At 36.7% G+C, this 25,708-nt stretch overlaps 1 protein-coding gene across 2 annotated transcripts in view; it reads left to right on the top strand.

Moving 5' to 3' along the window:
* CLSTN2 (calsyntenin 2) overlaps positions 1-25,708 on the top strand; it is a 400,483-nt gene that overhangs the window by 142,506 nt on the left and 232,269 nt on the right. For both annotated transcript variants that reach the window (XM_074911635.1, XM_074911634.1), the window contains exon 2: positions 18,674-18,796. In XM_074911635.1, coding sequence (XP_074767736.1) covers positions 18,674-18,796 — 123 coding nt within the window. The remainder of the gene's footprint in view (positions 1-18,673; positions 18,797-25,708) is intronic.

Raw genomic sequence — 25,708 nt, forward strand, 5'->3', positions numbered from 1 at the left:
TCCTTGAATCCTCTGTTAGATTTTGCAGATGACTGGTGGGTGGATCTCTCCACCAAAAAGGCACTACCTCTGCAGCATGCTGCCTGCACAGTTATATGCTAGTCACCTCATAATGTTACAAAAGAGGGTAACTTTCCTCTTGCAGTGTTTCCCCCACAGGTGTACTGGGCATGACCTTAGCACTTGCACTTTGCCTGCTCAACCTAGTCCTTAAGGATTGAGGATCATGATGAAAGAAAGAATGAAGATTGCTGGAAGTGCTTCTGCTTGTAAACTACCCCATTAAGACGTCTGAACACGTTCTATTCCTGTGAACAGTGCTTAACAAACAAAACCAACTAAACCAACTTTGTTCCATGGAGAAGGAAAAAAAAACCCCTATCACCAGCACCACTCTCTCCCCAATCCTAGATTGCAAAATGTTAATAGGGTAAATGGTACTGATGGGTTGTGATGAAGGGGGGGAATGTGGAAGGCAGCTGAGATGCTACTTTGTAGGGAGATTTTGATTAACTTGATGCACCAGTTAAAAGTTTGAAGTAGTTCAGGAGCTGATTCACAACTGGACACCAAGTCCCTGCCTTGTGGGAGCAGAGTTCTCTGTCAGAAACATGGGGCAAAGGCAGGGCCACAAGAACTTTCAGCCATTCAATTGTAATCTAGAACTGCAAGTATGGCAAACCTTTGAGCTGATAGTGTCTATAGAGTTGTTGTCACCTTTAAATCAGTTGCTTAAACTCTTGGTATTTTACTTATTCTTACTCCGGTGAGAATATGATCTGCAAAATCATCTTGGCATTTTCTTTTTTGTTCGGTTTTAATTTTAGCAAAGAGCAGTGAAAGGAAGAATTATTACTGGTGTGAGGTAGGAGAGACCAGATGAGTTATTTTGTTAACATAATTTTTTTTATAGTAGTGTTTAACTAACAAGGGCTGTACCTAGCAAATTCAGTGATTTTCTTCCTGCGTTCCTCCTCACAATGATATAAGCACATGGCCCATGTGTTTTTACTACTTTGTTATGCAAATGTGCTGTGTAGTATCAGTGGTAAGAATGATGAAAATATGTGCAGCATTTGTTAGGGCAGCTTGCTTGTCATCATTTCCCTCTATCATCTGCATCTTGTTAAAATGTATGAACACATTTGATAGATTTGAATAATCTTGTCTGATGTGTATCTGTGAGAGGCAGCAGCTCCCAGAGCCCTGCTCCTGCAGAGCTCCTCTAAGATTTTACATATGTGAGCCCTGCAGTTTGCCCTCTGTGATCTGAGTGCCCTGTTTCCCAAGGTCGGATCAAACCCTGAAGGGACTAGGATTGGTGAGCTACTGGTACTCTTGGTAGATCCAAGCTGGCATTCTTGATGTAAAGGCACTCAAAAGTTTTGCTTTGAAAAAGAAGGTACCTAAAGGTTGCCAAGCCCTGCTCTAGATTACATGTCCCTTCTGACAGCAGGTTTTTTTCCTCCTTTGTGTTTGGGGACTACTGATATATGAGGCTAGTCAAATATAAGTGGTCCTCCTTTGCTTCTTCTTGCTGAACCGTAGCGGTCCTTTGACTTTTGCCAGGCAGGTAGCTTCAGTTGCTTTAAACATGAAGTGAATTGAGTTTGTGGATTCTATTACTGATACAAATTCTGTAAAATAATAATTTTTATATAAAGTTAGTCTTTTTTTTTTTTATTTAGCCTAATTTCCTATGGGAAAAATATAGATGTCTTTTCACTCTATTTGTTTTAGGAAACATGGACTACTTTAAATTGCTTCTTTTTTTTTTTTTTTCCCCCTGGTTTTTGTTTATCTGTGCTATAACAGTAAAGGTTGATGAGCAGTGTTGAAGATGTGCTGATATAAACGCAGCCGATTGCCAAATCCCTACATCAGCCTTGTTAAAATGTGTGTTTACACGATGATGTGGTATCATTTCTGCTTTTATATAGCTGGCGGCACTTTACTGGGTTCCCAGGCTTGATACGAACATTCAATTAACTGCTGTTTCTTGTTATATTTTTATCTATAACAATTTCAGTGTTTTTAAGTGTCACTGTTAAGTTACTGTGCATGGATCTTGAATGAAGTTTCTAAGTCATCAAAAACCTGGAGTTAAATGTGTGTTTTGGGTTTTTTTTTAACCACGAGAGACTTTAGACAGTTACAAGTGTGTTTCTAGTTCAGATAAAACTTGTAAACATGCACACTTCAGCAGAGGACGTGATATATTCAGACCTTTCTGCCTTTGAACAGGGGGTAGTACATGTAGAGCGAGGTCTTTAAGACTTTTATTTGTTTGCAAAATACAAATAAATAAATAAAATTTTTAACTGTGATTTGCTTCGTTCCTTCTTTTGTCCTTTCAAGCAGCAGCCTCTCCAAATTGGGTAATAAACAACTATCAGTGTTGACCCCTGAAAAAGAAATATTTTGATGCCTTATCATTTATGATATGGTGGTGTTTCTGCATTTATGTAGCTGCAGACAGTTTCTTCTGCATTTCGTCTTATTTGCTCCATAGGGGTCTTGACTCCTGTCAGGAAAGTCTCAGTGATCTGATGGGTGCCCACCACTTTAGTTTTGCCATAGTCTGCCTGTTCTGCATAAACTAATAGAGAACGTTCTTAAAGGATGGTGAGTTAACAGATTGACTTAATTGTTTTCATTTTATTGTTACCCTGCATATATACTCTTTCACTGATATGGTTCAGCTGTGGTTATCACAAAGCTTTATTTTATCCTTCTTATTGTTTTTTATTGAGATATATTTTCTGGCATGGCTTATGATGTGTGCTTACCTTTGAACTGCTCTCACTTGTTTCATATATTTTATATTTAACATGTCATATTTCTTATATTATAACCTCCTATTTTGGAGCCAGAACTTGTTCTTGGTGATGTTAAAAGCAAGAAGATCCAACCACTTTTCTATTAGCCACTCAAATTTTGCGAGGGCAGAGTGTCCTTTGAATATATCATTGAACATGCAATCAATGGACGAAAGATTCTGATTATCAGCAATTATTTCTGAGAAAAGGAGGTTCAGAAGAACAGTATCCAGAGAGCTGTTACTTCAAATTGACACATAAAAATTGGAGTTATTTCTTTGGGAAGCCCAGAAAAAAAGTCCTCGTTTATGTTACCTGCCTTTTCGAGTGATCATTGGCTACCACCAGGGTGACCTTTTGAAATACCAGAAATAATGATTTCTGTGTTGTGAAATCTATAAGATCTGAAATATTGGGAAAAATTAAAGGCAAAGTTTATTTCTTGAAAATATGCTGAGGAGCTTTAACCTTTTCTTTTTATTTCATAGGAATGATTTATAATATATAATGGAATCATAGAACAGCAGGTTGGAAGGGACTTCAAGGACCATCTGGTCCAACCTTTCTTGTCAGAAGCACAGACAGAAGCACAAGATATCCCGGCACCCTGTCCAGCTGAAGCTTAAAACTGTCCGGTGTTGGGGAATCTACCACGTCTCTGGGGAGATTATTTCAATGGCTGATTGTTCTCATAGTGAAAAATTTTCCTCTGTGTCCAATTGGAATTTCCTCAGGAATAACTTGAACCTGTTAACCTTCATCTATTCCATGTGATTCCTGGTAAAAAGGGAGTCTCCATCTTCTTTGCAGCCACCCCTTTTAAATACTGGGACATGGTGATAAGGTGTCCGCTAAGCCTTCTCTTCCTAAGGCTGAACAAACGCAGTTCTCTCAGTCTTTCCTCATGTGGCAGGCTGCCCAGTTGCTTGATCATCTTTGGGGCCCTTCTCTGGACCCTCTCCAGACTGCCCACATCTTTTTTGTATAGCGTTTTTTATGTATGGTTGTATATTTTTATGCCCAAACCTAGTTTTTCAACCAGGTTGTAAGAGATATCAGAAATGTGATTTTAGCCAACTGTTCCTTTGACAGCAGTCCCTAAAGTTAATGTAACAGAATAAGCTGATGCCTTTTTTGTTTTTCTTTAAAATGGAAACTTGCTCAAGTCTTTCAAAATTCTGTTGCTTGCTCAAATGCAGATATTATGTGCATAATGAGGGGTAAAGCTGACAGGACATGTCTGTCACTGGAGTAATGAATATCAAATGATCAGTTTGAAGTGAATGAACTGTAAAATATATAATTATCATTCATTGTTCCATACCTTTTGCAATAAAAAGCATGAAATGAAATTTGCAATAAAATGTGTCCCATCTGCAACATTGTAGGACAAAAGCTGATATGTCATGGGTCAAAATCAATCTTACTTATTAGTAATTCATAGAAGTAGTTGATAATTAAGGACGAAGTGATGAAGCTGGGAAAAACAGTATTTTGTGCTTAGATATGAAACTTAGGAAATTAACTAAAAAACCCCCCAAATGTGTAGAAGATGTAGTTTCATTTTTCTTCCATTTTTCTGTCCTCTCTTCTACAAACAAGTTTTTCTACACTGGCCAAAGCCCTGGAAACTCACTTTACAGCAGGTAGCTGTAATTAAGAAACGATCTGTGTAATTATCAAGGAATACTAATAAGTAATGAATTGAAGCTTAGCTATTTTTTAAGATGAGGCAGAGAGAAATGAATGCTGAATGAATTTGTAGATATAAAGAGAAATATGCAAGTTCTCATGTTAGGCTGTTCCGAGCAGTTATTATTCTAGTATTATATATTAATACTTTTTTGGGGAGTAAAAATGTATTGATTTCATCCAGTCTTTCAGAATTTCTCAAAAATGGATGTTTTCTGAGACATGTACTTTAGTTTTGGTGGAGAAATATATCTGAGTTGTCATCTTCTAAACAATATGACTACAAAGGGATTGTGGTGCTTGAGGGTTGGATGTCCTGTCTGTATAACCACTGATTAATTTATTCTTGTCTGTCTTCTTGGTAGTCCTTCTAGCTCATAACACAATATGATGTTTTACATCAAGATTCCAAATATCAGTTTTCCATCATCATTTTATTTTCCTTCATTTGCTTTAGTCTTGTCAACAGAAATAGTGGTTGACCTCATGGTCCACATGTTCATGAGAATCCTGTTCCCAGGGTCCATGTATTGTCTGACAAGCAGCAGGGCTGTGCTAGAAAGAGAGGAGTTGACTAATCTTAATGCCTGTTATTGTGAAGAAGTGCAAAGTAGGAATCACCATAGCAAATATCACTTGGCTGCCATGTGAGTGAAACATTCCATGCTGCAGCAGAGAAAAGGAACGTGGTGACATTGTCATCTCTCTTCTGTGACCCAGTTGGAGACCTTCTGTGGTTTTTAATGCTGAGGAGGTTTTACTGTGTGCGTTTATACAGTCAGGAAGACTGGTCTGTCTTGCCATAGTTTTTTCTTTGCTGTGAAGTCCCTTGTACAGTGTGCCATAAGTCTAAAAGCATTTTAGCATTGTCTGCATAGGGCAGAAACACAGACAGGAACTAATAATTTTTTGAGGAAAAACCCAAAGAAACCTTTGAGTAACATTTATATTTGTATCTGGAAGGCTTAGCAGAGCCCAGAATGCTGGCTTCAGTTGTGTTTAATAACAGAGGGAGGGGCAAAAAGTAAACCATATATTCTAGTGATCTCTAGGCTTCTTTTCTTTATTTGGATATCTCCTTCCTCACTCATTTATCTGATCAAGCTAAAATGGGAGGGACAATTGTGCAGGGAGGTTACTTGGAACACTGATGGAAGGCTGTCTTAAATCGTTGTGGAAGTTGATCGATTGCTGTCACTCCTAGAGAGGTGGACATCTAAAAAGTCTCTTGGAGCTGTGGTTGGAGCTGTATGGGTACACAAATGTGTTATTTGTTGATACAATGCCAGGCGCCAGCTCGGACTGGAACAGGGCTCAGTGCTTGGTAATTCTGACTCCTAATACAGGCAAATTCTGCCACATTTTCGCTCTAAGCACCAACTGTACTCAAAATTTTTATTTAAATACATAAATGTGTATATGAAGAGGGAGTATTCGCTAATGTATGCGTTGTATTTTAAAACTAGGCCGTTGCCAACCTAATTTCTATGTAAATAGACTGATTTTCAAATTATCTAGAAATTAGGAGAGACTGAGGATGTTGAGGGGGAAGAAGAGAAAGAAAAAGGAGAGGGCATTTTCAAGTTGGATGCAGAAGAGATAGATGAGGGAGTTTTGAGGAAAGAGTAAATCACTCAAGTAGGATGAGTGATAACTTTAGGTTTAAATCTGTAGAAAATATACTGAAAGAATATTACCTTGAAAGAAAATAAAGGCTGCCTTGCTAATGAGAAGGAACATAAAAGAATTCAATTAAATGTGTTGTAAAGTCAGAGCTGCTTATAATCAGAAACAGTCTTAAAGCTTAAAAAAATATTTCAGGCAGTTCCTAGGTCTAAACTAAGCTGTTAAAAGAAACGTAATTAACTATAAAAAATTAAATTGTAGATAGAATATAGCTGAAGAATGAAGTATTGTTATGAAAAGCAGGATGTTTCTATGCTTGACATATTGATTATATAGCCTATGTAATTATGTGCATTATTCTGTCTTGAGTAGCTGAAACACATGTGTGTCGACTATTAGAATTGCTGGAACACCCACACTCCTATTGATTTTTTTGGGGTAGACAGATTATTATTTGTTTTAGAGTGTGTAGGAGCTTCAGTCAAGGGCCACAAACTAATAAGGGGCACTGTATAAAAGTGAAAAGGAATTGGGCCCTGTCCCAAAAAACTGTTGTTTAGTCAATCTATAACAAATAGACAATCTATAAAAAATAACCATCATGGATACAATCCCACTGTAGTGACATGCAAAGACACTCCCATGTTATCTTTATCCTCCTTGTGTGTTACTTGCTACATTCCTACTTTCTGCTGTGATTGAGACAGACAATACTGTCAATCACCTTCTGCATTGTGCATTCATGGTAGTAAAAGTTATGTAATCATTATTTTCTTAATGTGTGGGATCATGTAATAAATGACAATATTTTATGGTGTATCCTGAGGAGAGGTTTGGTGTGAGGATAGATAGTCAGTTAATACATTTATTTTGAGGTCCCTTTCAATTTAAGAGACATCTGAACACAAAATATGGAAATACTTACAAATAGACTTTATTCTTTGCTTCTCTGTAGTGCACTTCTGCCTATACTACTGATAGTTATACACTTAATTGTTTAATCTGTGTATTTTGGTACATGAATATTGGGATGTCCTAACATGAAACAGATATGTGCCATCTTACATGTGTACATCTTGCAGTGATTCTGATACGTGTCATCTATTTGTGGTTTAACTGTAGTCCTAAAATCGTACATGCCATCCAGAGGATACATACTACAAAGTTTTCTTATGTTCTCAGCCTCTATGTTTCTGTGCACAGTCACATCTTTCCCTTAACCTTTCAGTTTCACAAGCCTTTGCTCACGTAAACGTGTCTGGAATTTGTCAGTATCTCACACTTTCTTGCGCTTTTCCTATTTTTTCCTCTTAAGGTATTGGTTTTTATCAGGGAATAAATCACATCTTTTTGATAATGTCATCACTATTTCAAAACCAACATGGCTAATTTGGAAAGAGTAGTGGCCATAATAAAGAAAAAGATCACTAGCCTCTTTCAAGATAGCCTGGGGACCCATCTCTCTGGATTAAGTAAAGGACAGATAATTTGAAGCAATACCTGTCCTTTACATAATCAGGTTTTCTCTTCTGGAATATTCTTCAGCTCCTGCTGCGTGAAAATCTGTAATTTTGAACACATAATGGAAAGGTGAACATTAATAATTTCTTCTATTTTAAAAAAAAATAAAATACTTACTCCTTTAAAATCCATGGCATTAGAATTTAGCTCATTTTCCAAGATTTCCTAATGTGTAGGCTTATGTGTAGGAGTGTGGGATTTCAGTAAGATTAAATTTGTGATAACACTGAAGAGTCTGTGCTATCAAAATAGTGTGGCAAAAAATTTTATAAAGGTTATGGTTTCTTAAGATTTTTTTTTCATTTCTTTTAGCCTCAGAATCTAATAACAGTTTAACTTTGAAGTTTTCAAAATACCATTCTCAACTGCAGAATATTGCTGAAGTTCTTGAGACATAATTGCATAAAACCTACTTTAATTTCAATTTTTAAAGCTTCAATTCAAGTTACTATTTATAAAGAAAAACTGTTGCTAACCTGAATGATAAGGTGATGAAAAGCTAGTACCTTTGAAAATCTGCTCAGCAAATGTTAAAATGTCTGGTGTTCTGTAATAGTTACAATGTTCATTTTAGAGATGTCATAATTGAGAACATTCACAGGAAGAAATGCCACCAATTGGAATTCCCTGGTTTTAATATTTCAGGCAATCAGTGAGGCATTATATGTGCAAATTTGTTCTTTAGTTAAACAGGGCACCCTGCAGATCTGTAACTCCTCAATGAGGTCTATCTTTGGTGCTATTAAGGGGATTACTCTTGCTTTTCTGCATCTTCATTGATTTTTGTTTGTTTGTTTGTTTGTTTCCTATGGCAACACACTGTCTAGACAAAAACTTTTGCTAGTGATCCCTATGTTGCTCAGTATTGTTTTAAATATCTGGAATATTTACAAGATATTAATACCCAGTCCATGAAACAACTGTGCTGGAATCTCTATTAAGATAGTATCATCTGACAAAACTCTTCAGAAGACACTCCTTTATTGTTTAAGAAATAAGGACTAGAGTCAGGTTTATTTAAAACGCATGCTATAAACTCTCATCATGAAAAAATAAATCCATGTTCTGAACAGCTTTCAGTGCAAAGAAAAAAAAAGATAAAGCATGTAAGAATGGAACAGCTTCATCTAGTGAACGTGGAGTTACAAAATGTTCAAGAAAGCTAAATGAAATGTTAGAGAGGTTAAATATTGTGAATCTCAAGCTTTTGTGTATTTTTAAATGAGAATGAGGCTGCTCATAAGAAATTTGTGTTGAATTAAAGGTCAGCATTGGTAAGCAAGATAAATGAAATGTTTTTTGAGTACAACTAAATACATAGGAAAGCAGAACCTCATTTGTTGGTGACCTTTTTCTGTTCTTGTGACACGAATGAAAACATTTTTATGCTATTAGATACTTTCCTTAAGATTTTTAACTGTATAAATTTTCATGTATGAGCACTTAATCAAATGTGTGCTGTTGAAGTTCCCATGGCTACTTGTGGATCAGACTCATCCTTTAATTAATTTTTTTTTCCTTTATGTATAGTACACAGGCACCTTCCCAATCTGAACATTGAGGCAAATAGACTGTCGTAGGTCAGAATTCAGTTTTGCATTCTCTGTAGTCTATTTGTAATGACAAATATCAATAGATAAATTTATAAGGACTGGACATCTTAATCAGGGAGACGAAATCTCTTTTGTATTAAAAAAATAACCTGTAAGCTTAGAGAGAGTTTAAGACACAGAGCACAGCTATGTGGTCCATTACCTAAAAGATGACAATGAGGCACAGTCTAAAGGTTTATTCTTATATGCATATGTACATTCAAAAAAGTACTTTTTGGAAAGAAGGGTCGAAACTTTTCGCAGCGTTTTTACTTTTATGTATCAATGTTGTAAGTAGAGTTTTATGAAATTTGTAGCTGGACTGTTTTTCCTGAACAGTACAGGTTTAGGTTGACTAAATCACTTAGTAAGTTCCCGTTGAATGTTTAATATTGATTTGGTCAGTGTTAAAAACAATTTCTCTCTACTCAAAAAAATCCCATTTTAAAAAGAAAATCAAACATATTTATAGCTACATAAACTTCAAAGAATGTCAGAATAAATACAGAGTATGTTATTTTACTTTAGAAATAGCCAATAGATTACTCCTTAATATTACCAAGTCCATTAGACAAGGCACTCGATGCTCTTGGTCAAATAAGCTTCTAGTAAGAATGAGCTACTAACAAAGGAGTGCTGCACCTCAAATTTCCCCCCTTTTTAATATAAGAACAAATTTTGCTAATGGGAATTGTCATTATTGAAAGGCCTTCTCTTGGGGGCAAGAAAATGTGCTTGTGGCAGAAGAGTTTTTTGTACAGTCTATTTCATGCAAAATAGCTTTTCGTTGTGCAGTATGATCAGACCAATGCCAACTTATCTGTAGGATCTCCACTGAGTAATTTAACGTTGCTGAGATGCACTGCTTATAATGTATTCTTTAGTTAAAATGTTCTCCAAAGACATCACATCTCATAATCACATGTCAGAAACCATATAAATTCTGAACTTAGTGTCAAAGCTCACATTGCCTTACTTGGCAGGAATTTCACATTATTTTTTTATATAAAAGCATATAAAGCATTATAATTTAAAGTTATCTATCTAAAATTGAACCATAACTACTGGTGTTTCAGTAATTCAGGCAATGACATCACATGGAGAACTGTGTGAGAGAATAATAAATTTCTTCTTTACTATTTGTCTTTGACAAAACATATAAAATGTGGTTTATATGTGAAAGTTTCAGGAAAGTTTTCAATTTCTTTTGTATGTAGGGAAACATAGCATTCTGTTTTCTTCTGATACAGCCACTTGCTTTTTTTTCTCCCTAATGCTGAGAAAGATTTAATCCTGTAAAATGCAAACATTTATTTACTTCTCCTACTGGCCAGCCATTTTCAGTTTCCACTTCTAGCTTAGTTTCTTTTCACTCAAAATGCATCTATCCATGTTCTTCTTTTCTCTGCCTTCCCAGAGGAGGACTTAAATTCTATACCAACTCCAAATCCTTATTTCTTTTGTGACCTAAGCCCTCAAATCTGCCTTTATTCTGAACTCTTTGTTCTTAACTGCTACTTGATGAGGTTTTAGATTTTGTTCCTATCTTTGGTTTCTAGCCGCAGACCATTCTGGAGCAGGCAATGCAAGAAGTCCAGGTTTGCATCTGGGGCCGTATCTTGGGAGGAGTTGAGGTCTGCTATGTTAGAATGTTACATGTGCACAATACAGTCACATGTATGAACTACGTGAACAGGACTTGCTTTTTGAAAACCCAATCTTTGAAATATTCCAGTTATCAGTAGCTAGAGTTACTGAAGACTAGCAAATTTCTGTTAAGCATGTGCATTTTCAAAATTTCTAGCTTGATCATGTAAAGAGTGAGCATTGCACAAGCCACATTTGTGAACCAAAATTATCAGCTGGCCTCTCCCTCTTCCTCTTTAAAGTTTCTACTATTTTATTCAAAGCCAAAGACTGTTAAAACTATCCTGAGAAAAGACCACTGGATTTTAACAATGGACAAAATCTATTTTTCAATGGCCTTTTTCTCAGAAATACCTGAAAGAGTGAGCTAGAACTCTATCCCTTGCTGGCCCCGTAAGTCTTACTGTGGCATTTACCCAGAAAAGCATACCCTAAAGGAGAAGTAGACTGCCAAACCAATGGCATCCAGATCTGGGGAGGAGGTTTTTTCAGCTGTAATGATTGTGCGTTGCAGGTGTCAGTATGTCATCTGCTTCATTAGGATTTTTATGTTATGCGGTATCCTCCTAATAGGGCATTAGAAGCACTCGCTCCCTTTGCTGTACAAGATAAAGACTTGTCGCTTGTAGTGCAGACTGCATAAGACACGAGGTTCATTCTCTTGTATTCACCAGAAGTTAATGGGATTTCATGCATACCTTTAAAAGGCTTACTAAGCATCCTTAATTTGGCTGGGTTTTAGGGGAAGGCCTTTGACACTTAGAAAGGTAGGATTCCAACAGGCTGAGCTGAAGATGATTGAAGTTAGCAGATGAAAGGACTTGGAGCTGAACTAAGTGATTGGAAAGCCTAAATTTACTGCCAATTTTACTGGCGTCGACAGCCTCTTTAAACTAGAGGTAGAGATGAGTGAGCATATTATCTGTACATTTAAATGGCAAATAGATCCATTATGCTATTTTGGAAAAAAACAAAGAAAGAAATCATTTGCATCCATAAAGCAATTTTTAACACATATAATTTGTTATCTAAAGTTTTGTCTTCCTACAGTTTAGAAATCAGCAGTTAAATCAGCTAGACAATATTGACTGCCCTAGTGTGAGTAGTTAAAGCTTCTAATATTAGCTTTTTTCATCGTTTTTTTATAATGTGTTATTTTTGTATCAGTGACATTTTCTAAATATTTTAAGTTAGAAACCATCTGAATTTTGGAAATACCATTGTACTGTGTTCCTAGTACACATGCTGCTTTCCACCCTCACCCCAAACAAGTGTCTATCTTGGGTTATAGAAAAGATGATGTCTTTCCTCATAAGATGATGTCCTCATATATTTTGTGTATATTGTGGTCCAGTTAGAATAATACTTCTGCACTGACAAATTGCAGCCCTGTTCACAGGCATTGAGACATGAAAGATTTAATCTGCAGAGTATGATTGCCTTCAGAAAGCCCTGTGCATGTCTTGCAGTCTGATAAAGCAGGCAGTCATCTTTTAATGTTGTAGACATTACAGACAGAGTTTTGTGTACCTATAGCCATGCTGAAAGGGCTTTTTGGTAGATTGCCAAAGAGCTCAGGATGGGAGATGGTTGACATTTTCTTTTCCTATTGCTGATGTATCAGTCTTGTCTGTGATTTTGTTCTCTGTTTCTGCTGCTGAGATTCCTATGCACCGGCTATTTGGTGCAGGTGTAAAGTGCTCAGATGCAATCATAGTTTGTAGGGGAGTTTGGCATGAGGAGTTGGTTGGTTTTCTTACCCTGTATCAGGTGGCAAGTAACAGGGTGGGTTTTTGGGCATGCCATCTGGAAGGGGTAACACCCAGGGCACTGTGTGGAGGATGGGGAAAAGGCACCAGAGTAGCATGTGTAGGAGTTTAGCATATTTGGGGGGTTTTAAACATCTTCTGGCCTCTCTCTGTATTAATTTTTCTAAATTTTGGGTCTTGTCCTTGAACTGACTTTCAAGACAACATTCCTGGGGCATGAGTTTTGCTGCAGACTACAGAATGAGTTTGTTTTGCCTTTTTCTACTTCATTGTTTTACATGCCAAGTGCATTTGCAGATGGAACACAGAGTGGCAGTTTTCTAGCAAGATAGTTTAATTACATCCAAAGGCTTGGAATTAAAAGCTTTGGTGGGAGACACTATGAAAATGCAGTGTAAATGGTACATACAGAGTTAATAGATTATCCTAGATGCTACAAATTATTTACAATATCATTTTATATGAATGACAAATAAATTATAGGAAGGCAGGCAAGTACCCCACAGCATAGGTATATTTCATCTGTACATCTTAATATGTTTGAATTCATGAAAGCATTGTACTCATTTCAGCTTTTACTCAGCTAAAAATTGCAAGGAAAAGGTAGACAATAAATGCTTCCAGAGAACTTCTGTAAAAAAGAAAAAAACATACTTTTTGTTTTCTTCAGTTTTGGAGGTAATATGCGTGCTACAACTTAATACACCTTAAGAGGAAAATAATTTTTTGTACAGCTCATCTGCTGAGTATCCAGTTTGTTTGCTTTTTTGAGTTCAGCTTGCTGTGTAGTACTCTGTTGTCACAGTTCCTGAAACTGCACATACAAATCTGTATACAGATTTCTTCCATCATCTTTAGCAAATGCAAATCAAAACACATAGTTTGTGTATCACTTTCACAGAAACACAGAATCATCTAGGTTGGAAAAGACCTTGAAGATCATCCAGTCCAACCATTAACCTAACACTGACAGTTCCCAACTACACCAGATCCCTCAGCACTATGTCAACTCTACTCTTAAACACCTCCAGGGATGGGGACTCCACCATCTCCCTGGGCCGCCCATTCCAGTGCCCAATAATCCATTCTGGAAAGAAATGCTTCCTGACATATAGTCTAAACTTTCCCTGGCGCAACTTGAGGCCATTCCCTCTTGTCCTGTCGCTTTCTACTAGGCTAAAGAGACTCATCCCCAGCTCTCTGCACCCTCCTTTCAGGGAGCTGTAGAGGGCGATGAGGTCTCCCCTCAGCCTCCTCTTCTCCAGACTCAACACCCCCAGTTCCCTCAGCCGCTCCCCAGCAGACCTGTGCTCCAGACCCTGCACCAGCTCCGTTGCCCTTCTCTGGACACGCTCGAGTCATTCAATGGCCTTTTTGTAGTGAGGGGCCCAAAACCGAACACAGGAATCGAGGTGCGGCCTCACCAGTGCCGAGTACAGGGGTAAGATCCCTTCCCTGTCCCTGCTGGCCACGCTATTGCTGACACAAGCCAGGATGCCATTGGCCTTCTTGGCCACCTGGGCACACTGCTGGCTCCTGTTCCGCCGGCTGTCAATCAACACCCCAGGTCCCTCTCTGACTGGCAGCTCTCCAGCCACTCCTCCCCAAGCCTGTAGCGCTGCTGGGGGTTGTTGTGGCCCAAGGGCAGCCCCCGGCATTTGGCCTTATTGAAACTCCTCCAGTTGGCCTCAGCCCATGGCTCCAGCCTGTCCAGGTCTCTCTGCAGAGCCTCCCCACCCTCGAGCAGATCAACACTCCCACCCAACTGGGTGTCATCTGCAAACTGACTGAGGGTGCCCTCGATCCCCTCATCCAGATCATCAATAAAGATTTTAAACAGGAGTGGCCCCAACACCAAGCCCTGGGGGACACCACTCATGACCGGCCACCAACTGGATTTAACTCCGTTCACCACAACTCTGGGCCCGGCCATCCAGCCAGTTTCTTTTATAGAATGTTAGTAATTGTAAGCACTGCTGAGTAACATTGAAATATTTTTTAACCATTCATGCCTCTTCCACCTTAAAAATAAAATAAAAAGTTCCCACCTTATTTTAAAGTTTATAAAAATTCCAAAGATGTATGTGTTAGTCTTCAAGTGACTCCAATAAGCAACTTATATAATGGGAACTAAATAATTTCTTAAATAATGTGATTTATTTTTTCTGTTTAAACAAAGAGTTTCATACAGCCTAAAGTAGACAGCATGGTAAAACTTCTTTGTTCTGGTGCTTAAATAAATGCAGTGTGATATTACTGTGTCTTTGGAAACCTGACCTAAAATTTTACTAGTTATGATGTAACTGAGAAAGGAATGCAACTTTAACATGGTTTGGGGGGCATTTAAACTAAATGTGGATTTAGAGAAAGCTGCATATATTTACATTAAGATCTTTAGGTTCTAACCAATTATAGTAAAAAAAAAGAAGTGATCTTTTTTTTCATGTACAGATTTAGATATCTTTCAAAAGGTAATACTCTTAAAAAATCTGCTTGACTCATAGGATTTTTATAATTTTCTGACAATATTCTATACGTTATCTAAACCTTAAATTATATCCCTAAATACGAATACGGCATGGATCTGAGTATCTGTTAGTCTATCTCAAACATATTCAGTTTATTTTGCTATAATAATAAAACTAATTATTTGAAGGTCAGGGCTATAAAAATTGAGGGTAAAAGGAAATATTGCTTACATTAAAGGAAGTCATGTTTTGAGGTACATGTCCTGCTCTAAGGCAGAGGAATTAATGGCAGAGTTGCAGGTAATGTTTTTACTTCAGTACACTAATATTATACAAGTAGAGAGAGTGTATATAAAGGAGGAAAAGAAATCATGCTCTGAGAACACATATAGAAGAATATATAATTTGTATCTAAAAATACGTACTTCTTAAATATCTTGGATTTTGAATTAACAGCTAGAATGAGACAGGACAAAACAGTTCAGAATTAATTTTGAAATGTCTATTTGTTTTAAAGATGCTGCATAGGATAGGAAGATATCAGAGGTTTATGAGAGCTGTGTTGACCTGTGGATTAATACTGATTTGAACCAGTCTAAGATTCTGTAGCTGCCTTTTTGTCTTGGAGGAAGAAATGTAAAGTATTCATTAATCATGTTATATTTGAAGGTACTTGTTAAAGAATCTAGTATCTTATGAAATCCTGTATAGTGCTGTATGCATTTTGTTAGCTTCTGTGTTAACATTTTAGCAACCTTTAGCAGAGAATATATAAACAACGCCCCAACCAGAACGCCAGCTACTAATCTCAGGATTATAGAGTACTTAATTTGATATAAGAATCCAAAACAGTGTAAAAGGATGAATAATTTTAATGAAGTGAAAATATTTCAATCTTACAGATCTTCTAATGCAAAAGAATTGTTTTGCACTCCCAAAGAGTGTGGATGATTTCCATTATTTTTAAAATTTCTGCACCACAAATTGTACAAAGCTTGTATAGTCATAATTTTTCCTTTGGGGAGATGTACCTCATAAGAGCTTGCAAATAATTGGACCTTTTATTGTATTTTACTTTTATTGTTCTTTTCTTCTTACTAATACCATTCTCTAAGGTGTGGGGCTAAATTGTAGAACTCATTCCTAATGTACTTTCTTCTCTTCCCGCCCCAACATAATTTAAAGAATTATGTTGCTGTCACTCATTTGACTGTTGTTATTGCTCGTGGGACACTAATGGAAAAAAGATAAGGCTAGCAGAATTGTAGTTACTGTATACTGAGGCTTTCTTAAGTGAAAGTGTCATCACATCTATTCTGTAGAATCTATGGTAGGCGGAAAGGGATTTTGGGGGGTTTTGGGTTTTTTTTGTAGGTTTTGTTTGGTATGGGGCGGTTGGTTTTTTTGATTGGGTTTTGGGGGTTTTTTTGCTGAGAATTTAGATAATTAACAGAACCAGGAGAAAGAAAAAGTTGGATTTGGTACTTTGACTTTTAGGTGCCTAAGGAGTTCCCTTTTCATGCAAATTCCTATGCACTAGTTAATTATTGTTAAAATGTATCTGCTTTCAGTCAAGAGATCATCTTTTCCTCTGTACAGCATGTGTCAATCAGAGGACCAGTGGAGCATATTTATGTGCCTGGATGTTCAGGCAATTCACATCTTCAAATAACAGATACAGAACACTTAAACTCCTGTGCAAACTGGAATCCCAAATGCCAAACAAAGCTCCACCACTTCTCAAACTTCAACATCAACAAGACTTTTAGCCTTCATCCTACTACATAAACTTGCCACTCTCTCCTCTAGCTGTACAGTCATTACAAGATGAAGAGATTTGAGTTCCCTATTTTCCGGTTCATCTTTCCCTGACACATCCCATTTAATCTTCCCATTGCTTAGCTATTTCAAAAATGGGCAAAACCACTGTGAAGGTAAATATGCTTTCTTCTGAAAGAATAAATACTGCCACATATAAATTAAGACAAAGTTCTCATATTAGTGGTTAGAATATAAAATAATTCAGCTTTAAAAGGACCTCAGATAATTCTTCCTGAGTTCACAATTTCTTAATGATTAAACAAAGAAACAAAAAGGAAAAAGAATCAACTCCGGTTTGACATAAATATATTTCTTTGCTTTTCCAAATTTTGTCAGTGAACAAAATAATTTGTTAATTGCCTAGCTCTTCCACTGTGGCCAGAGCCCTCTCTGTTGTCTTGGTGTTTATTGCTACTTTCTTCACATAGAAGAAACTATGTGAGAGAAACTTGAAACTCTTTCTTGTCTGGGGGTTTTATGGAAGACAAGGTACGAAGGACTTCTGGGTTGTGTGTTTATGTGTAGATTTTGTTTGTTTGTGTTTTTTTATGGTGGGGTTTTTTTACATAATCCCATCTGGTTCAATTTGGTTTGGCTTTAAGTGTCAACCCTCCATCTTTGAGGTGATTTCTGTTGTGTCACCAGATGTTTTCCTTGGCATCCGATACACACAACTAAATAATATGTACAAAAAAAAATACCTTGTGTCTGGACTTGGTGAAAACGTGGTAGATTTGTGCAATGTTCCCTCATGGCTGAGGTAGTACATTTTGCATACTGAAATTTGTTTAGGCTAGCACTGTTATATTACTTATGTAGGAGTTCCAAAACCACAACATTCAGATTCTGTCTGGGGGAAAAAAATGCTAATATAAGCTTAGCAGATCTAAAACTCTTACAAAATAAAAAGGAAGGGGAAAATTCATCTTCATACTGTCCAATAAATAGGAGATGGTTGGTGAGAGGGATGTACATTGAAAGGGTTCAGAAGTAAGACAATCTGATGATACATGGTGTATCCCCTACTTAAAAAGTGTCTTTCTGTGTGATCTTCCTATGTACTTCAAGACCAGATATCCTAATGTTCAACAGCTGTATCTGAAGGACAGATTTTTCAGAAAAACTTCAGATCCCATTTAAGCATAACTAAAGCTGGTTAAAAAGAAAAGAGGTGGCAGCTTTTATCTAAGCGATTAAAATAGACGTTTATTTTTTGTCTACAATGTACAGAACACAAAAGTAGGTTTAGATATTTTTGCAAAACTATAAAATGAGAAGTTGACCAAGAGTCTAATATTCTCACTTGCCCTTCTGCTTGTCTTTGTTCCTTGACAGAGTTGTGTTTCTCTGGACCTCCTTTCTCTTGCATCAGAGCTTTGCAACTGAAAGCAATTCCTTCAAAAGTGTATGACCCGAATTATGTCTGACTGCTGAGAACACATTAAAAATATTTTGAAAATTGTCTTGTTATTTTGGTGTTTTAATTGGAGGGATGTCTGTAAGTGTTGGTTTTCTCATCAATGAATCGTGGTACAACATACATATCATTTTGGTTTCATATTTGAATGTTTATAAAGTACTTTGGGATCTTGTTAGCAGCTATTGAGTAATAACTTTAATATTGGATGTGTGTTAAATAATTTTTCTTTAAAGATAAAATGAACTAAATGGATATAAAGCACAAATGAAATTAATTTGGCTTACCATTTCTTTTCTAGTGAACAAACACAAGCCCTGGATTGAGACATCCTACCACGGAGTCATAACTGAAAACAATGACACTGTAATTTTGGATCCTCCCCTTGTTGCTTTGGATAAAGATGCACCTGTTCCCTTTGCAGGTAGGAACATACACTAACTGCAGCATCTGAGTTTCTGAATTGTGTTATGAAGTTATTAGCATTTGGAAGGAATTAATTTTTTGTGTGGAGATAATGTAATGGGAAGGATGTGTTTAGCGGCTGTATCTGGGTACTCAGGGCTTGACCATTAGCCCATAGGCCTTGAAATAAGGTGTCTTTTACTATGATTGTGTCTGCTCATTTGTTGTGAAGCAGAAGTGATTAAAAACATCATAATGCAGAAGGCTTACATTATCAACATTTTTAAATGAAAACACAAGAATTATATAATTAAGTTTGGATTTGCCTTTATAGAAATGAATCATTATAATTGCCTAAAGTAATAATACATAGTTGATTCTGTTTAGTAATAACAGTCTCTGCTTTCTGTCTTCCTAGTCTGTTCCCTGGTTATAGACAAACAACATGGTAGATGCTTAAAGTTGCTCAAATCTTACGTTACTGTGTTAATACTTTACAGCTGTCAAGATTGGACAGAAAATTTAATGAGGTTCTGAAGATTTTTTGCTTAGATTACTGTATGTTAGATGTATGTCATGAAGATGTTTTTCCTTGTATTGTCTATTTTTCCTGACACTCCATCATATTATATGTTCCTTAAGCAGAAAATAGTACTTCTGCATGTCAAGCAAGTTTTCTCTTAAATTCCCTGTTTCATTAAAAATACTTTTTGAAGAGATGATATGAAGGCTTGATAGCTCTTCTGAAGATCCTAAAAAGATGCAGTTGTTAAAAAGATTATACTGCTTAAGAATGTTCATCTTTTATGAGGAAAGGAAATAGTGAAAATAAGTATCCTTGTTCCTTTCGAACACAGTCGTGTTTAGTGAGCAGTAAGTCAAGGTACTTGGCCCAAAGAGCATTTTACAGCACCACGTAGGTATTATTATTAGCCCTTCTCCCCAAAAGCATATACTGGCATAAACTCGTACCTTGCAAAAGAGGGATTCGTGAATGTTTTTTATATATTGAACCCCATTTTAAAATCGAGATGGATTTGTCACTCATGGTGCCCCATGGTTCTTGGTTGCACAGAACATTTTTCCTCCTCAACCGTATATGCAGTGGGGATGTTCAGTGGAGGGGACTCAGCTAAATATAGTCATAGGTAAAAGCCTCAAATAGCATATACATATGGATACAGCAACCACACCATGAAACACTTCTGTCTGCTGATCAGTTCCTATGGCACCGAGTTACTTGCTAATGGAAGCATAATCAATGTCCATTCAGAGGTAAGTAGACAGCCTCTAACTGAGAGGTACTAATTATAATCAGAGCAGGGGTACTTCATACAAAGATGCTCAGGATAAGGTGTCCTTAACTCAGTTACTAGTTTTTGAAGCAAAGGAAAAAGTGCTTGTTTCAAATTATCTTTTTAATGCATTCATCCAGAAGCAGCTATATGTTAAAAGAAACAAAAAGCGTGGAATGGGACTTTGGATGATAAACAGTTATCAGTAGGGTAATTGAATACACTTTTTTCTTATAATGGTAACTTTTAAATACATGTGCAATTCATTCTTCCAAATGTCTGTGGAAAATAGTAGCATAAATTTAGATGAAATCCTTGCTAAACTAAACCTATCTGTGAAATCTTCAGGTACAGTTAATTAGGAATGAGGATTGATTCCTAGTGAAAAGATGCCCTTTTCATTTTGGGGGGATTTTTCTATTGCGATGAATCTTCTGTCACATACTTTCTTCTTTTACTTGCATTCCCTTGGGATCTTTACAGGGCTGTTATTCCCATGTGCTGTTTTTGCTGATATTTTTACAAAATCTTTGCTGACTGGGGATTTACTAACCTGATTATTTTCTTTGATTTTTACATTGGAACAATCAACGTGGTTTTTTTTTTCATGAAATAGTGATTTACTCTTCTTGTAGAAAATCATCCTTTGAAATACTGAACTTTCACAGATGGACTGGCTTTTGTGATAAAGTTTACATTAGACGGTAGTTTTAAGTTAGTTTCTTCATTTATTAATTTGAATTACTTTATTACTTAAGAAATATTATGGGGTCTAGGAGGGAAAATACTTGGTGCATATTCTCTGATATTAATAGTTCATTTCCAGGTAATATTGTACATTTGGCCTCATGATCTGCAATCCGGATGTAATATTATAACACTGATTGAACCCTTAATTCCCTCGAAGGGCCTGGACTCCCTACCTATTTGGAAAAACCTCTATGTGCTTTTTTTTAAGACTCTTGCCTTTTTAAATTGTTGGAGTAACATATCTGTCTTGAATTTCTGCTTTAATATAATGTAGTTTTATTTGTCTTCACGATTAATTTTATTATAGTTCTTTATGGAAAATACAGTTTAGTGGAGAAAACTGAAAATAGATAGGGCTGCAACATTAACAATATTCAGTAGCTGTACATTTAATATTGTAGTGTGGAAATTCTTCTGTGGCTACGTTTTATTCAAGTGTGGAAAACTTATTCTACAGTATAATGTATCAGTCTTCAATTGTATCAGAGAATCAGAGCTTCAACAGTTCCTTTCTCATCACCCTATTAATATTTGCAGTATTCTGTCCAACTGTTGTAGAAAAAGATTTTAATCTTATAGTCTATTGCAGGATTTTCCTTTTGTTTTAAATGGGCCCAGGTTCAAGAATATATCAGGCTAATTTCTGATGTATCTACTAAAATCTCCTTGAAGAGGCTATATTAAGACTAAACATACATGGTTTCTTCCTCTGGAACTACAGCTACTGCAATAGTTTAGTAGCAGATTGATGGCTGTTCCATCAGTATTTGTGTTAGCTTATAGAAGTAGACATTTTTTTCAATAATATCAGTGTGTATTTGTCTTAACACCCCAAAAAAACAAACAAAAAAACCCCAACCCAGCTGCTATACATCCTTTCAGTTTTCATATGGGCGTAAGTCTCATACAAACAGCAGAAAGCAAATTCTCAAGTTAACCACCAGGCTGATGTTCCTAGGGAATGCCTGTATAGCTGTGTAGGTAGATGTTATGTGGAGAGTGTAATCTTTTTCCTTTTCTTAATTTCTGCCTTTTTAAGTGCTTGTCTTCTATCAGTAACAGACTGAGGAAACTTTACAGGGTTTATTATTGAAAGAGGTGACAGGTCATGGTAGGTGAAATGCATATTTATTTCATACTTGTATTTTTATATCTTGCTAGTGAGTGGGGAGTCCTTTTGGAACCTTTTTTAACTTCTATAAGTAAGAGTAAGTAGTCCTTGTGTTTATGGCCAAGGCAAGGAGAGCTTCAGAAAGGAGGTGCAGTAGTAATCAAGCCAGAAAGTATGTCACGTCAAAACAAGTGGGCTGGGGACATACATTGGAGACATAAACCTCACTGAATTTTTGTCTCCAAGTTGTCTGCATTATGTGCTTTATAAAACATAGTGTTGAGGTCTGCAATATCTGTAGATAGCTAACACTGTGGTCTCTAAGATTGTACTGATGACAAGACATGCACTACTAATAGCAGATACCAGCAGATAATGAGATGGCACTGTTCTTTCCATGCAGAAAAGGGTTAATGTACAGCTCTTGCTAAAGGAACCAGGAAGGGCTATTTGTACCGCTCAACTGAAAAAGCTCAGAGTTTAGCAAGAGGAGCCTGGAAATGATGCAGGTTTTCCGGCTCTGAGCTGTGTATTTTCAGGGATGTTTTGAGCAACGTACAGATCACTTTGCTCCTGTCGAATGCCCCGGTGCACAGCTGGTTTACGCATTTCTTATTTTTCACTTTAGCAAATAATCTTTCACCTAATAACCGTTATTAAGCACAAAAGTAGAGCTAAGCTATTAAGACACATTTGGTATTCATCGATGATTTTTCTCTGCCCCCAGTGCTTTGGTTGTTTTCTGTACCTTTTCTCATGTTCTCATTTTTTTAGTTTAAATGTTAGCTGTGGCATAGACCTACTCTAAACTTTAAAGAGCATTCTTGTTTTCTCTGGAAACCTTAACATTGTTCCTAATATCTGCTGCCTTTTTTCCTCTCCATGGCTGCTAAGGTAAGTCTTTTATTAACTGTCTTGTCAACCTCTTCTAGTAGTACACATATTATGGTGCATGTCAAACCCCTGTTCATGGAGTGGTCACAAGAGAAAATGACTATAATCTGCACTTTTTTTCTCACCTCTGTCTAATGTTTAAAATCAGGGGTGATGACAGGAGAAAAAGGAATCTTCTGTGCAGTTACCCTCTCAACAGATCTGTGTTTCCAGGGAGGACTAACGAGAGACTAACAGGACTAAATGCACCTGTGAAAATGCTGCCTGTCAGATGTGATCAGCCTATTTCATAACTGGAGCATGAAGACTTTCACAAGATTGCAATGAATGGTCTTTGGTGTCTCTTTATCTTATGTATCTATTGTGCACTGTGCAATAATTGGAGTATATGTAAAATCATGATTCTTAAAATTATCATGATATAAACATACTGACTTTCCCTTTTTCATGCAAGTACATTGTTTAGACCCCTAGTTTTGAAGGAAAGCTTGAAAATACCATCACAAATTTTTAAGTGTGAGAAGTAGTATGGGTAGTTTTCCAAAATTCAATGTAATCAGAGGCTGGGACTCTATCTGCAAAGGAAGTCTGATTTGCATTTGCTTTGGAGATACAGAGTACCTGTCAGTGTGGAGTCAGAAAGACACATATCTGACCTTTTTAACAAAGGCTATCTGTAAATCTACCAAGAGCATAAAAGCAGCTTAAGACTTAATGGTCCCAACTCACTGTGGTGAAATTATCCAGTTTAACCTTGGTGCGACACATTGCACTCAAACACAAGTGTATTAGCCTAGTAATGGTGACACAGTGAAGAGTTAGGCTCTTCGCTTTCAAGGTGAAAAGGACATTCATCATCACATTGTTCTGAAAGTCACCTCCTATTTCTCTGCTTTGCTTCTATATCTGTAAGACAATGGATAGGTGAAGCCCCCCCATCCCCCCCATGCTCTTTAAGATGCTTAGAGTGCTTCTAGGGAGTAACATAAAAGGCTGTTGCTGCAAAAAAGAATGGGAATGACTTGCTCTGCCTAACCAGGGTGGAACGGACAAAACCCAATGGGCTAAAATTGTGGTACAGAAAGTTAAGACTAAGCATAATGAAAAAACATTGAGTATGGTGAAGCATGGAAAAGATTCCCCAGGGAAGCTGTTGCATCTCTGTCACTATAGATCTTTAAGATTAGGACAGAAAACTGTTTATCAGGAATGACACAGGTATAATGGGTTCTGCCTTAGGCAGGAGGATGGACTGGAGACATCCTGAATTTCCTTTCAGACCTATTTTTGAACAACATTGGTGATGAAACAGAGTTGCTGTTATTAAAATGCAGACAGATGTCCTTTCCAAATAGCCTTCCAAAATCCTATAGCATTTTGTGAGGGCTTCTCACTATCACAGAAACAGAATGTTGTCAAATCGATTCAGTTGATCTCACCTTGTTTCTAGCCAAAACACTCCTAAGCCTGAAAGTCCTTTAAGTAATTTTTAGCCTCATAGCCAGTGTGTGACAACTGACTGTTGTATGGCTGACCCCGCAGGTTGGTACAAGTCTAATTAAACTTACATTCCTTCTTTTGGGTGGATTGTATTATATATTTTTAAAGAGAGATTCCTTCAAAGGATTTCCCTAAATTAAATAGTAAGTAAGTGCTGCAGCTACACAATACTCTTTGAAGAGAAGGACTGAAGATATAACCTGTTTCTACAGGACTTGCGTTTCTTCATTTTTTTTGGTTTTTGGTTGATTGTTTGGGGTTTTTTTTTCTGTGATACCCTGCTAAAGGCTCCAGGTTCCAGTGTGAGTCTAGTTATTTTAAAGGTCAGCTGTGTCTCAACACCAGTGTGTGAAAATCCATTTCCAATGAAGTTTGACCAAAAACTCTCCCAAATCATCGTTATTTTAGCAGTTCAGAGGAGCATGCATTCTCAGCTGCACCACAGCAAATCCAGTAGTTGTCAGTCCACTTACATCCAGGGGCTGAACACAAAGTCCCATTTCTTTGCTTCAAACTGTGAAACTGTCTAGCCTGTTTGTTTGTTTGTTTCTATTGATAAGCAGTGGCATTAATAACAGAAAAAAAATGGTTTTAGTACAACATTATAAATATGGAAATTATCTTTCAAATTACAACTCCGAATATCGTTTTTAACTCACTGTCACCCAGATTTAAAACATGCCAATTTCATCGGTGTTAAACATTTCACTGTGAAAATGATGCATGATCAAAAAATCTGAACTGTAAGTGAAATCATAAAGCATTGTAGTTGTTTATAACAAATCACCTACTGCTTTTTAAAATTTATATTCTTGAAGATTAGATTTATTAATAAGTTAGGACTGTGTAGTCTTTAAAAGCAAAAAAAAAAGAATCTTTTCATTGTGATCATAACCTAAGGTAGAATAAAAAATTGGGAATAGCACAACTGATTCCAGAGATGCTGATTTTGACCTAAGGGATGTTGCTCGTCATCCAGTAAAATTAGTGTGATAAATGCTCAGACTTCAGATTAAGACTGCATAAAAAAAAAAAAAATCACTCTGACAGTGACCTCTGTTGGTTAGTCCCTGAAGTTCATAAACGAGGGTTTTGAGGGATTTTTTTGTTTGTGGGGTTTTTTTCTTGAAATTTTTGCCAATTAAATTTGCTTGCCTGCCTTAGTAATTTTGACAGTAGTGGAATAAAAGTAGGCAACGTTAATGTCTCAAAAGAAGACTGAAGGTTCAAGAAGTGTTCAGACTGTTCTAATAGAGCTTTTAGTAGCTGCTGAGTGGTGTGTCATTGAGGGAGTAAGTGGTTAGGAAGAAAATTAGACTTTAATGCATGGACAGTGAATGTAAGTTGCTTCTGGCAGACAAAACGAGTAATGAATGAGAAC

This window comes from Athene noctua, chromosome 8 (assembly GCF_965140245.1).
Source record: "Athene noctua chromosome 8, bAthNoc1.hap1.1, whole genome shotgun sequence".
NCBI classification, from domain to species: domain Eukaryota; kingdom Metazoa; phylum Chordata; class Aves; order Strigiformes; family Strigidae; genus Athene; species Athene noctua.